The sequence below is a fragment of the Mauremys mutica genome, chromosome 19 (genome assembly GCF_020497125.1).
Source record: "Mauremys mutica isolate MM-2020 ecotype Southern chromosome 19, ASM2049712v1, whole genome shotgun sequence".
Lineage (NCBI taxonomy): Eukaryota > Metazoa > Chordata > Testudines > Geoemydidae > Mauremys > Mauremys mutica.
In genome coordinates, this window is record NC_059090.1 from 26007217 (window position 1) to 26019821 (window position 12605).

Consider the following 12605-nt stretch of genomic DNA (forward strand, 5'->3'; position numbering starts at 1 on the left):
CCGTCTGGGGGAGGTACCCTCTGGCCCGGCCCAGGTACAGGAGCCTGCCTGGACGGTTCATTAGACCCAGCAGGCCCGGTGGTGTAAGACTGAGCCCTTCCTACCACCCGCATTAGAGGGGGAATGAGCCCAGACGCTGTGGGAATGGGTCACTAGAGAACGTTCCCAGCCAGTGACCCGTGGCCCTCTGGTCAACTCCCAATGCAGGGCAGAGCAGGGCATGTGTGAACAGAGATCCGGCTCGCCTTGGCTCGGGCCCTGGCTTCAGCCCTGCCGAAGGCTGCAATGCACACAGGCCAGGCCACTCGCTCTCCTCCTGCTCTGTCATTCTTCCCCCTCATCAATTATGAAGAAATCTTTGATTTGTTGCTTTGTTTGACGAAGAGAATTTTAATCAAATCCCACTTGGGCTGCAGCAGCTTCCCCAGCCCCATAAACCTGACGTGCGTCTCCCGTTAGTAACAAACGACCTACTAAGAAATTCAGATTTCACAAAATGGGCCAGGCTTTCGCTCCTGATATTTCATCTGCTTTCAGCAGCCTCATCATCACATTTTATGGCCTCTGCCTGCAGCAGCCGGGGAGTTTAATGGCTGCACCTCAAACAGCTTTCACAGGTACTTGTCAAAATGTTTATATTCAGCCCGAGTAAATGGCTGGTGTTCATCTCATCCAGCCCGACTCCCCTCTGCACCTCTCCCTCAGCCCTGGATCTGCTTGCGATTGCTCCGAGGCGGCTCCCCCACATGACTCCCTGCCAGCCAAGTCTGCCTGAGTGCCCAACACCCTGTAGGAGGCCAGACCGTGCTGCTGGGACCTGCAGGGTGAAGGCCCGGGGCCTGGTTCTGCTCCAGGAGCAACAGTTGACTAAGGCCATGTCTGCCTGTCCAGTGCAGCAGCGGCACGGCTGGGCTGGTACAGCTGGCCGCTGCAGCACGTCTGGTGAAGACGCTCTATGCCGACGCTCTGTGTCCCGTTGGCATAATAAAACCACCCCCGCGAGCGGCAGCTGTGCTGGCGGGAGCTCCCCTGCTGGCATCACACGGTGCACACAAGCGCTCATGTCAGTGTACTGTATGTCGCTCGGGGGCGGGGGGGGGGGTTTATACAACATAATCTGTAGTGGAGACAGAGCCTGAGAAGCCCATGAACAGGCTCTGCTCTTGGCAGACAAGTTTTGACCTCACCGCGTCTCTCCTCGCCCGGCCACGCTGCACTGCGGAGCAGTGGTTTGCAGAGCGCTGGCTGCCGGCTTCCCCACCCCGGCTCTGGCAGCAAATTGTATTAAGAAGCTAAACAAACATTAAACACTTCCCAGCATCCCTGCCATGGGCTCCCACGGGGGGACAAAGGGGGGCCAGGCAAAAGCCAATGGGAGGGGAGCCGGGTCTGAGCGACAGTCGGGGAAGGAGAGGCGGGATGCCCAGCCAGAAATGGGAGGGGAGGTATCCACAGACAGTCTGACTATGCCCATGCTAGGAAATCCCATATCCACTCCCCAGCAATGCCCCCAGTACGGCTCAACCCTACAGTGTGAATGTTGGTGACCCCTGCAGCCTGGCTGGCTCCAGTACCTGTAGGCGGGAACTCCGGGGTTGGCAATCATGACAGATTCCAGGTGGAAGCGCCCATCTCCCAGGTACCTGTAGCAGGCAGAGAAGAGCTCAGGGACGCTGCCACACTGCTCAGGAGCCAGCTGACTCCAGAGCTCAGTCCCAGAGCTGGGGACGTTTGGTTCAGGCCCATTCTGACTGCCTGGTGGCTGCTGCTGCTGCTGCATCTCAGCGCTGGGTGTAGGACCCACACTGAGCACAACAGGCACAGAGCAGGCGAAGCAACTGACTAAGGGCTGGGTTCAAGCAGCCCTGCACTCTGGGACTTGCAAACAAAGCCTGAGAGGCCACATGGGGACCAGTCAGCGCCAGTGGGCAGGGGAGAACCAGCTCACGCTGGCAAACAGTCAGAGAAAGCTCCCCCCGCGCACGCACTGGCGAGGGGATGGGACCGCTCTGCCTGGCGCGCATACTGCACTCACACAGCAGGGCAGGTCACCCTCGTTTGGTCTGACTTATCCGTGGAGCTCAAACAGCCCTGGCATGAGCAGGCTGAGGAGCATCACGTGAGCCTTCATGGGTTGAACGCACTCGGCTGCTAGCGGCAGGCAGGAAGATCTCTGCTGCCTCCTTTCCTTTAACAGCATCACATGCAGACAGTGAAAGAACACAAGGACGTGGCTCTGGGAGCCTGCCTGGGGGACGAGCTCTGGGGTCCCTGAGTTAAAGGCTTTGCACAGCGATGGGGCTGGCCCTCCTCACCACTCCTGGCCCAGCCCATAGCTAGGTTCCAGGGGCCAGGCCAGCATAGCTGGTGCTGTAAGCCCGGAGTGTAGACACAGCCTAAACCAATGGCAGGGGGTTTTCCGTCGCTGTAGGAACACCCCCTTTCCGAGCGCTGGCAGCCAGCTCACTGGACGTGTCCACACTGGGGCTTAGGTCCTCGGGGTGTGGATTCTTCACAGCCGAGTGATGTAGCTATGTTGACCTAAGTTTTAAGTGTAGACCAGGCCTCCATATGGAACAGAACCCAGCCATGCTAAGCTGCCCGCCCCGTACACCCAGCAGCCTCCTGGGCACTCCAGGATGTGCCCCTGCTGGGCCCACTGATGCAGTGGCACCTGGGCACAAGTGAGACTGCAGCCCTGGGCACTGACCCGTCTCCTGGGTACCACAGGTAGGGAAATGAGTCAGGAGCGTATTTTAAACAATGCAATTTCCATTCCCACCACCTGGGGCTCTCCCCGCCCCCCAGCCAGCGCACGCCGCCACCACCACTGCCTGGGGGAGCACCCCCTGCCGGAGCCAGGAGAGGCGTCCATTCTCCACCCAAAAATGGATTCCTGCTGCTGGACTGGGGCAGAGAGGGTGAGTCAATGTGCAGCCTCAGAGCTGCTCAGTAGCTACAGCTGGTTAGAGACATTTCTGCTTCCATTTCTAATCGGATTTCAAGTCAGCAATTACATTTCAAAGCCTTTCATTCAGCTGCCCTAATGGAGTGAGGGCTTGGAAAATGAATTCAGACGTAAAACTTGACTAGATTTTGCCCTTAATTGGAGAATGACATTTTGGAAGATCAAAGCTAATTTGTCTGGAAAAGTTAGCCCCCGAGACGGGGCTAAATAAGAAAATAACAACTCAGACAGGAGCCTGTGGAGTCGCACAGGTACAACAGCCAGTGCCACAGCTGGGACTCACCTGCAGCAGCTGGACTCCCACATCTGCAATGGAACAAGAGCCCACAAGCTGCACCCGCTGGAGTTTCTCTCCAGCACTAGGAGAGGGCAGGGCCAGGGAAGGGGGTTGGCCTTGAAAAGCCCTAGTCTACATGAACATGGTGTGGAGCCTGAATCCCCCTCCCTGAAAAGGTGGGCGGGCAGGAAATTGGAAGGCAACACATTTAATACTGATGGAAGGAAACCCACGATTAGCCTGCAGAACTCACTGCCACAAGACATGACTGGGGGCAGGAGCTCCGTAGGAGTGCAGTAGGAATCAGGCATTTCCATGGCTAGTTCCTTTAGGCAGAATGAGGATTTACTGGACAGCTCCAACCCCTCGAGCCAGGGCCTGAGATGCCCATTGTCTAAGCTGCGTGCCCCAGACTTTCCAAGGCCAAGCCCCTCTTCAGGAAATGAAGCCAATCACGCGTGTCCCCCCCAGACCCTGTGGCCTCGCCACTCTTCAGTTGTTCCCTGGGGCGGGTGTTGGTTCTTGTTGCCTCCTTTGCAGCCGGTGACTGTGCTAAAGGAAGCCCCCCTGGGCGGCGCTGGCAGTTCCTGTGTGCCTCTCACCATGCTGTGTGTCTACAGAACCCACCAGAGCAGCCCCCGCTGTGCCACCCTGGTGCAATGTGCCCAGTGCCATGCCAGCCCGGAGTCAGGGCAGCTGCAGCTCAGCACAGCGAGCCGGAGGGGCCTGTCACTCAGTCACAGGAGGCCTGGAGAAAACATCTAATGGCTCCATGGCGGCTCTGAGGCACTAGATCCAAGCACGGGCATCAGGCGCTCCCGAGGCTCTGGGGAGAGAGGGGCAGCGCAGAGCGGAGTCTGGAGCCAAGGCCGGGCCAGGCCGGGCAGGAGGAAGGGAGGCTGGGGCCCGCTAGAGGTGAACTTGAGCAGGGAAGCAGCAGGCCCAGCGTGGGCTCCTGCCAGAGAGCAGTGTGGAAGGACGGGGTGTGTGTGAGGGGTCCTCCCCTCCCCACAGCCCTGCGCTGTCACCAGGATCCCATGCACCGTGCACTGACAGGCCAGCATCCCCCTGTGGGCTGAGGTGAGACACGCCAAGCTGGCCTCCGGGAACGTGCCCCCCGTTACACCCCAAGAGTCACCCCCCACCCCCCCAGCACAATGGGCCAGCGATCCCGACGCAGGCCGTTCAGTCACTGTGCATGCTAACCCGAGGGGGTGGGCACCACCCCGTCCCACTGCAAGCTCCCAGGCAGGCTCAAGGGGCAGCATGAGTTGTGGGTCGCCTGCCCCACACACGGACTGCCACTGAGGGCACAGCCAGCGCAGCTCTGCCTGGGCTCCCTCTGGGTGGGGTCGTTTATTTATTTATTCTGCAGCTCACTGTATTCACAGTACATTAAGCATTTCCATTACCTAAAATAATTAGGTGATAGGAAGCGAAGTGCTCCCTCTAATTTGCTGTCCTTAAATAAAATTAATGGTGCTGTGATGTTGGGGCCCGGCCATTCGTCTTCTCCAATTATCTGCCCGCCTTTCCATCTACTATCTAGTCTGATCTACGACTCAATTATTCCTTCTGCGCTACAAGCACAAGCCACTCTGTGCAGAGCCTGCCAGGTGGGTCCTGTCTCCCCCAGGTCTGGAGCACAGGGACCCACCTCTGCCAGGTTCCCACTCCCCCCGGCACCCTGCAGCGCAGGGAATCCCAGGCTCCTCCGAGGTTTCCATAGCTCCCTGGACACGCATGGGGCTGTACAAATGGGGGAAGAGGCCTGCTCCACGCACAGGTTTTGTATCGCCTGAACTAGAGGACTTAAAAATACCCATCGTTGAAGTGTTTGCGAGGAACCCTGGTACTTACACAACGGCATCTGTGTCCGGCCCCAGCCGGGGAGACGTGCAGCCCAGGATCTCGCCTGGTGAGAGTGGCTTGCACTGCGGGATGCTGACTTTGTATTCAGAGCGCAGCACCTGGGAGGCTGCCTGTGGGGAAGAGACAAGGGGTCAGAGACCAAACATGGAGGACGGGGCTTCAGGGTGGGCTGGGCTGAGAACAAACTGCCCCAGAGGCTGAGGGAGGTGGAGAGGGATGGAGCGGCGCAGCGGTGTGTGCTTGGAATACAGCCCCTGACTGATTGCACAGGGCGTTCCCAGGCCGCCTCGTCACACCTCCGCCCTCAGACTCTGTGTCCCTGGCCCAAACGCCTGGGCCTCTGCCAGCCCCCAGCAGCAGGCTCCGCCAGGGGTCAGCCGAGGGGCCCTGGCATGGAGGCGGGTGCATGGCAGAGGCGAGGTCTCCAGGCAGGGCTGGGGCCGGCTGGAGCAGCGAGAACTCGCCTGGCCGAGTGAACTGGCCCTGTCTCGGCGAGGGAATGTGAGCCAGATGCTGGAAGCCGCTAACAGACGCATCAATTAAAATACAAGAGAAAATGTTTAACGCTTCAATGACCCCATGTTTAGACAGACACGGCTCAAGAGGCTCATTCATCTCTCCCGTCCTGCTGAGCCGGCCATTCACCAGGAGCAGCTAATCCGCAGCCAGACCTGCCAGCGGCTGCCGGAGCTTCCCCTGCCACTACCAGCATCGCAGCAAAATGCCAAGTGCTCTGCTGCCTGCCCTGACATTTACAGGGCCGGCTCCCCTGGGACGGGGGGGCGCATGGCCATGAAACATTGATCAGAGTTATTACAAAGCACTTGATCAACATTATGGCAGGAGAAAATTATTGCAGCTACTCATTAGAGGGGAACTAGCGGCTCTGAGCAGTCGCTGAGGCTGGAAAGAGAGACACCATTAGACACGCAGGTGTGCACCCTGCACAGCCCCTCCCCCGACAGGTGTGCACCCTGCACAGCACCCCTGACAGGTGTGCACCTTGCACAGCCCCTCCGACAGGTGTGCACCCTGCACAGCACCCCCCCGACAGGTGTGCACCCTGCACAGCACCCCCCCGACAGGTGTGCACCCTGCACAGCACCCCCCCGACAGGTGTGCACCCTGCACAGCACCCCCCCGACAGGTGTGCACCTTGCACAGCATCCCCCCAACAGGTGTGCACCCTGCACAGCACCCCCCCTCAGGCTCTGGCAGGCACCCTGCCCTGCCCGAGCACATGCAGGGTTGTACTCCGCAGCAGCCCAGCAGGGAGGGAGTGCTGGGTCTTCACACACCTGGAACTGTTTTAGGGCCCTTCAGAGTGAAATGCTTTCAGAAAAGGAAGTTCTTCCCCTTCCCCTTCCTTCACCCTGGCACCGCGCCCATGAGCCCCAGCCCCAGGACAGGGTAGCGTATCCCCCCCCCTGACACTGCAGCACCCAGGCGTGGAGGCTACCGCAACTGCCCGATTTCCAGGCTGAACATGGATCTTGATAACATAAGAACAGCCACACTGAGTCAGACCAAAGGTCCAGCTAGCCCAGTACCTGTCTACCGACAGTGGCCAATGCCAGGTGCCCCAGAGGGAGTGAACCTAACAGGCAATGATCAAGTGATCTCTCTCCTGCCATCCATCTCCATCCTCTGACGAACAGAGGCTAGGGACACCATTCTTACCCATCCTGGCTAATAGCCATTTATGGACTTAGCCACCATGAATTTATCCAGTTCTCTTTTAAACCCCGTTATAGTCCCAGCCTTCACAACCGCCTCAGGTAAGGAGTTCCACAAGTTGACTGTGCGCTGCGTGAAGAAGAACTTCCTTTTATTTGTTTTAAACCTGCTGCCCATGCATTTCATTTGGTGGCCCCTAGTTCTTGTATTATGGGAATAAGTAAATAACTTTTCCTTATCTACTTTCTCCACATCACTCATGATTCCCCACACATACCCCGCCCCCCAGCCCTGACACCTGCACCCCCCTCACATGGCCCCAGCCCTCTGCCCTGAGCCCTGACCACACACACACACACACACACACAGACCCAGGCCCCTGCCCTGAGCCCTGTACCTCCCTCATACACACCCAGCCCTCTGTTGACTCCTTCATCACCACCCCCAACCCCTCTATCATATCCCCCCTTAGTCTCCTCTTTTCCAAGCTGAAGAGTCCTAGCCTCTTTAATCTCTCCTCATATGGGATCCCTAATAATTTTAGTTGCCCTTCTCTGAACCTTTTCTAGTGCCAGTAGATCTTTTTTGAGATGAGGCGACCACATCTGTAAACAGTATTCGAGATGTGGGCGTACCATGGATTTATATAAGGGCAATAATATATTCTCTGTCTTATTCTCTATCCCCTTTTTAATGATTCCTAACATCCTGTTTGTTTTTTTGACTGCTGCTGCACACTGTGTGGACATCTTCAGAGAACTGTCCACAATGACGCCAAGATCTTTTTCCTGATTTGTTGTAGCTAAATTAGCCCCCATCATATTGTATGTATTGTTGGGGTTATTTTTTCCAATGTGCATTACTTTAAATTTATCCACATTACATTTCATTTGCCATTTTGTTGCCCAATCACTTAGTTTTGTGAGATCTTTTTTAAGTTCTTCACAGTCTGCTTGGTCTTAACTATCTTGAGCAGTTTAGTATCATCTGCAAACTTTGCCACCTCACTGTTTACCCCTTTCTCCAGATCATTTATGAATAAATTGAATAGGATTGGTCCTAGGACTGACCCTTGGGGAACACCACTAGTTACCCCTCTCCATTCTGAGAATTTACCATTAATTCCTACCCTTTGTTCCCTGTCTTTTAACCAGTTCTCAATCCATGAAAGGACCTTCCCTTTTATCCCATGACAGCTTAATTTACGTAAGAGCCTTTGGTGAGGGACCTTGTCAAAGGCTTTCTGGAAATCTAAGTACACTATGTCCACCGGATCCCCCTTATCCACATGTTTGTTGACCCCTTCAAAGAACTCTAATAGATTAGTAAGACACGATTTCCCTTTACAGAAACCATGTTGACTTTTGCCCAACAATTTATGTTCCTCTATGTGTCTGACAATTTTATTCTTTACTATTGTTTCGACTAATTTGCCCGGTACCAACGTTAGACTTACCGGTCTGTAATTGCTGGGATCACCTCTAGAGCCCTTTTGGCGTTACATTAGCTATCTTCCAGTCGTTGGGTGCAGAAGCCGATTTAAAGGACAGGTTACAAACCCTAGTTAATAGTTCTGCAATTTCACATTTGAGTTCTTTCAGAACTCTTGGGTGAATGCCATCCGGTCCCAGTGACTTGTTAATGTTGAGTTTATCAATTAATTCCAAAACCTCCTCTAGTGACACTTCAATCTGTGACAGTTCCTCAGATCTGTCACCTACAAAAACCAGCTCAGGTTTGGGAATCTCCCTAACATCCTCAGCCGTGAAGACTGAAAGAAAGAATTTGTTTAGTTTCTCCGCAATGACTTTGTCGTCTTTAAGCGCTCCTTTTGTATCTCAATCATCCAGGGGCCCCACTGGTTGTTTAGCAGGCGTCCTGCTTCTGATGTACTTAAAAAAACATTTTCTTATTACCTTTTGAGTTTTTGGCTAGCCGTTCTTCAAACTCCTCTTTGGCTTTTCTTAATACATTTTTACACTTTATTTGGCAGTGTTTATGCTCCTTTCTATTTACCTCGCTAGGATTTGACTTCCACTTTTTAAAGGAAGTCTTTTTATCTCTCACTGCTTCTTTTACAGGGTTGTTAAGCCATGGTGGCTCTTTTTTAGTTCTTTAACTGTGTTTCTTAATTTGAGCCACAGTGTTGGGCTGTTGAGATGTTCTTCCCACCACAGGGATATTAAATGTTGTTATATTATGGTCACTATTTCCAAGCGGTCCTGTTATAGTTACCTCTTGGACCAGCTCCTGTGCTCCACTCAGGACTAAATCAAGAATTACCTCTCCCCTTGTGGGTTCCCGTACCAGCTGCTCCAAGAAGCAGTCATTTAAAGTATTGAGAAATTTTGTCTCTGCATTTCGTCCTGAGGTGACATGTTCCCAGTCAATATGGGGATAATTGAAATCCCTCACTGTTACTGAGTTCTTTATTTTGAAAGCCTCTCTAATTTCCCTTAGCATTTCATCATCACTATCACTGTCCTGGTCAGGTGGTTGATAATAGATCCCTAATGTTATATTCTTATTAGAGCATGAAAGTACTATCCATAGAGATCCTATGGAACATGTGGATTCACTTAAAATTTTTACTTCATTTGATTCTACGTTTTCTTTCACATATAGTGCCACTCCGCTCCCTGCACGACCTGTTCTGTCCTTCTGATATATTTTATACCCCGGAATGATTGTGTCCCATTGATTGTCCTCAGTCCACCAGGTTTCTGTGATACCTGTTATATCAATATCCTCCTTTATCACGAGGCTTCTAGTTCACCCAGCTTCTTATTTAGACTTCTAGCATTTGTGTACTTTGTCACTTTTTAATTGTCTGCCCTTTTCTGATGTGTTCGATTCTTTATGTGAATGTTTCTCGTCTGATCCGGCCCTTACATTATCCTCTTCGATCCTCTGCTCCCGACTATAACCTGGAGATTCTCTATCATTAGACTCTCCCCTAAGAGAAGTCTGTGTCCGATCCACGTGCTCCTCTGCAGCAGTCGGCTTTCCCCCATTTCCTAGTTTAAAAACTGCCCCACAACCTTTTTAATGCTCAGTGCCAGCAGTTTGGTTCCACTTTGGTTTAGGTGGAGTCCATCTCTCCTGTATAGGCTCCTCCCATCCCAAAAGTTTCCCCAGTCCCTAATGAATGTGAACCCCTCCTCTCTACACCATCGTCTCATCCCCGCATTGACACTCTGAAGCTCTGCCTGCCTACCCGGCCCTGCGCGTGGAACTGGGAGCATTTCTGAGAATGCCACAATAGAGGTCCTGGATTTCAGTCTCTTCCCTAGCAGCCTAAATTTGGCCTCCAGGACTGCCAAGGAGAGGAGTGTGAGTGAGCTGTCGATTACGGGACGTTCGCAGTCCCTGCTATGCTCCTTATTAAACCCACCCAGTCCCGTTAGCCCTGGGAGCCCAGGGTTTGCGCCGCAGGTACGACAGGCGCTGCTCCAATAGCTTCTGGCCTGGGCTCCCTGCGGAGGGCCCAGCAAGGGAGCAGGTGACCTGGAAGCCTCCAGGCGCTGGCTCCGGGAAGTTGTTGCTTATCTGCACTCGTAGGCATTGGGAGGCAGCTGGTCGCGGGAATGAAAGAGCCCCCCAGTGTTACCCGTGTGAGGCCCCAGGTCCAGCAGCCAGCCCGGCCCCACGGCTGTCTCACCTGCAGAGCGGAGACGAACTGGATGGTGCTGACGAGAGCCAGGCAGGAGCCCTTGGGGAAGTTGAAGTGGATGGTCTCCACGAAGTGGGACGTGTCGATCTTGATATCCACAAACACATAGAGCATCTTCACCCCCTGCGTTGCGTCGATGGGAACTAGGGCCAAGGGGAGAGAGGTGTGAGCTCAGCTGGCTGCCCCAGCCCTGCCGGCCAGGAGCCGAGGCACAGGGCCAGTGGAGCATCCCTACTGCAGCACCTCCCAGCCCACGCACAGGCACCGGCTGGGGAAGCAGCCAGAGAGGAGCTCGAGCCCAGCTGCTGAACCGTCTGAGTGCAGCCATTACGTAAGGAGAGGGGCCGGCCCCACTCAGCAGCACTGCACTGGCTTGCAGAAGCCACCAGGCAGCCCCGCCCCCATTTTCAGAGGCTCCCAGCTCGCTGCCCAGTGCTGTTTCGTGTCATCTCTTTACACTGAGGAACGTGTCGCAGGCAGGCAGGGCTCCCAGGCTCAGGCGCGGAGCTAGCCAGGAGATGGTGCGTGAGTCCCTCGGCATGGCAGCGCCAGCCCATCGTGGCCAGGTCAAGGCGTGTAGCACGCAGCTGGGACAGCGCTGGGAGCTGAGGCGCGGCAGGCAGAGGAAAGCAGCACTCGGTCATTTCTCTCTGGGTAACGGCCACCCAGGGAATCGATGAACACAAATCTAATTACCCTCCATGCTAAGGAGCCCATGTCACCACGATTAAGCGAATAAATTAAAGAACACGGGGTCCGCATCGACCCACAGCTCCGCGCTCACTGCCCACTTCAGTGCCATTCACCTGAGCACAATTAAGTGCCAAGTTACTCCCTCCGGGAGGGTGGGGGCTGTGGAGGGGCTGCAGGACCACAGAGAGAGATGTGCTCTTGTTCCTCACAGAGCAGGGGGCATGGCACAAAGGGCAGGGAGATCTCGCTGTAACCAAGGCAGGGGAGGGTCACCAGCCTGCTACGGGCACAGGAGCTCTGCTCAGAACAGCCAGGGCATCAGCCAGCAAACCAACGGGGAAGGCACCACAGGGTGCATGGCCAGCAGCCACTGCACAGAGCCAGCCCCACTGGCTCCTCGCTGGGACCAAACCACTGCCTTGCAGTGCCTGCCCCGTCCGCCCCGCTGGGGCCTGACGCCCCCGTGCCACAGCTTCACAGTGGGTGCAGTACATACCCCTCTGGTTTCCCTGTAAACCCGCCACACCCGCCTCAGGCTCCTGGGGAATCCCGCCATGGGCATGGCGCAGGCCTGCACCACGTGAGCCACTGTGGGAGACCCAGTGCCCGTGGCTACCCGGCTCCGAACACCATAGGCCTCAAGCTTGGAGCAGGGCCAGGCTGGGTCACTATTTGGCTGGTAGCTCAGCAGAGGGTGATCCCCTCTGCATCAGAGTGACCTCAGTGGCCCAGGTGGAGGCGCTGCCTTTCAGAGAGGCTGTAAAGGCCCCAACTCGTGGCCATGTCTGGTACATGTGCGGGCACTGGCACAGCCCCCTGCCCCGGCCGGATCAGGCAGAGTGTTAGTCAGTCCCTTCCCTTCAGCTCTTGTGCTGAGCTGCTTGCCCAGGAAGTGCTCCCCTCCAGCAGTGGCTGCATTTCCCTGAAAGGGCTGGGGACCTTCACCAGGAAAGCCCAGTGCATAAAGCAGCTCCCACCCATGTGCCTGGGGAGATGCTAAGGAGAGACGCCCCCGGAGGGATTTTACTCTGGTCCCCAAAATGGGCCAAGCTGGGGGTCCCTTCAGGCAGGCGGCAGCGTCATGTGAGCTCCTGCTCCCGAGTGCGTCTCTTCTCGCCATTCATTAATCTAACAGCCGGGACAGACCAGGAGTTTTTACGTCCCCAGGCTATTGACGCCATCTCCCCCTGACCCTCGCTCCTATACTGCAGTGATGGACATTGATCGCTGCGGTCACTCCCCCGGACGTGGGTTGGGATCCTCCCTTTCCAACCCTGCAATATTCTATAAGAAACGTGATTATTAAAAGTCATTTCTATGCCCTGTAAATTCACCTCTCAGGGAGGCTACCCCATCTGGGGCCCATGATGCAGACACAGATGGAGGACCCACTCTGGGTGGGGTGCCTGGGCTGTCCTGCATGAACTCCCATAGGTGGGGACTGG

The 12605-nt window shown here is 55.3% G+C and overlaps 1 protein-coding gene across 1 annotated transcript in view; it reads right to left on the reverse strand.

Moving 5' to 3' along the window:
* The window catches only part of DPH1 (diphthamide biosynthesis 1), a 51087-nt gene that overhangs the window by 9246 nt on the left and 29236 nt on the right, over nucleotides 1–12605 (reverse strand). The window contains exons 5-7 of the mRNA XM_044993634.1: nucleotides 10456–10610; nucleotides 5106–5227; nucleotides 1575–1643 (exon numbers count right to left, since the gene is read on the reverse strand). Of these exons, the coding sequence (XP_044849569.1) occupies nucleotides 1575–1643; nucleotides 5106–5227; nucleotides 10456–10610 (346 nt within the window). The remainder of the gene's footprint in view (nucleotides 1–1574; nucleotides 1644–5105; nucleotides 5228–10455; nucleotides 10611–12605) is intronic.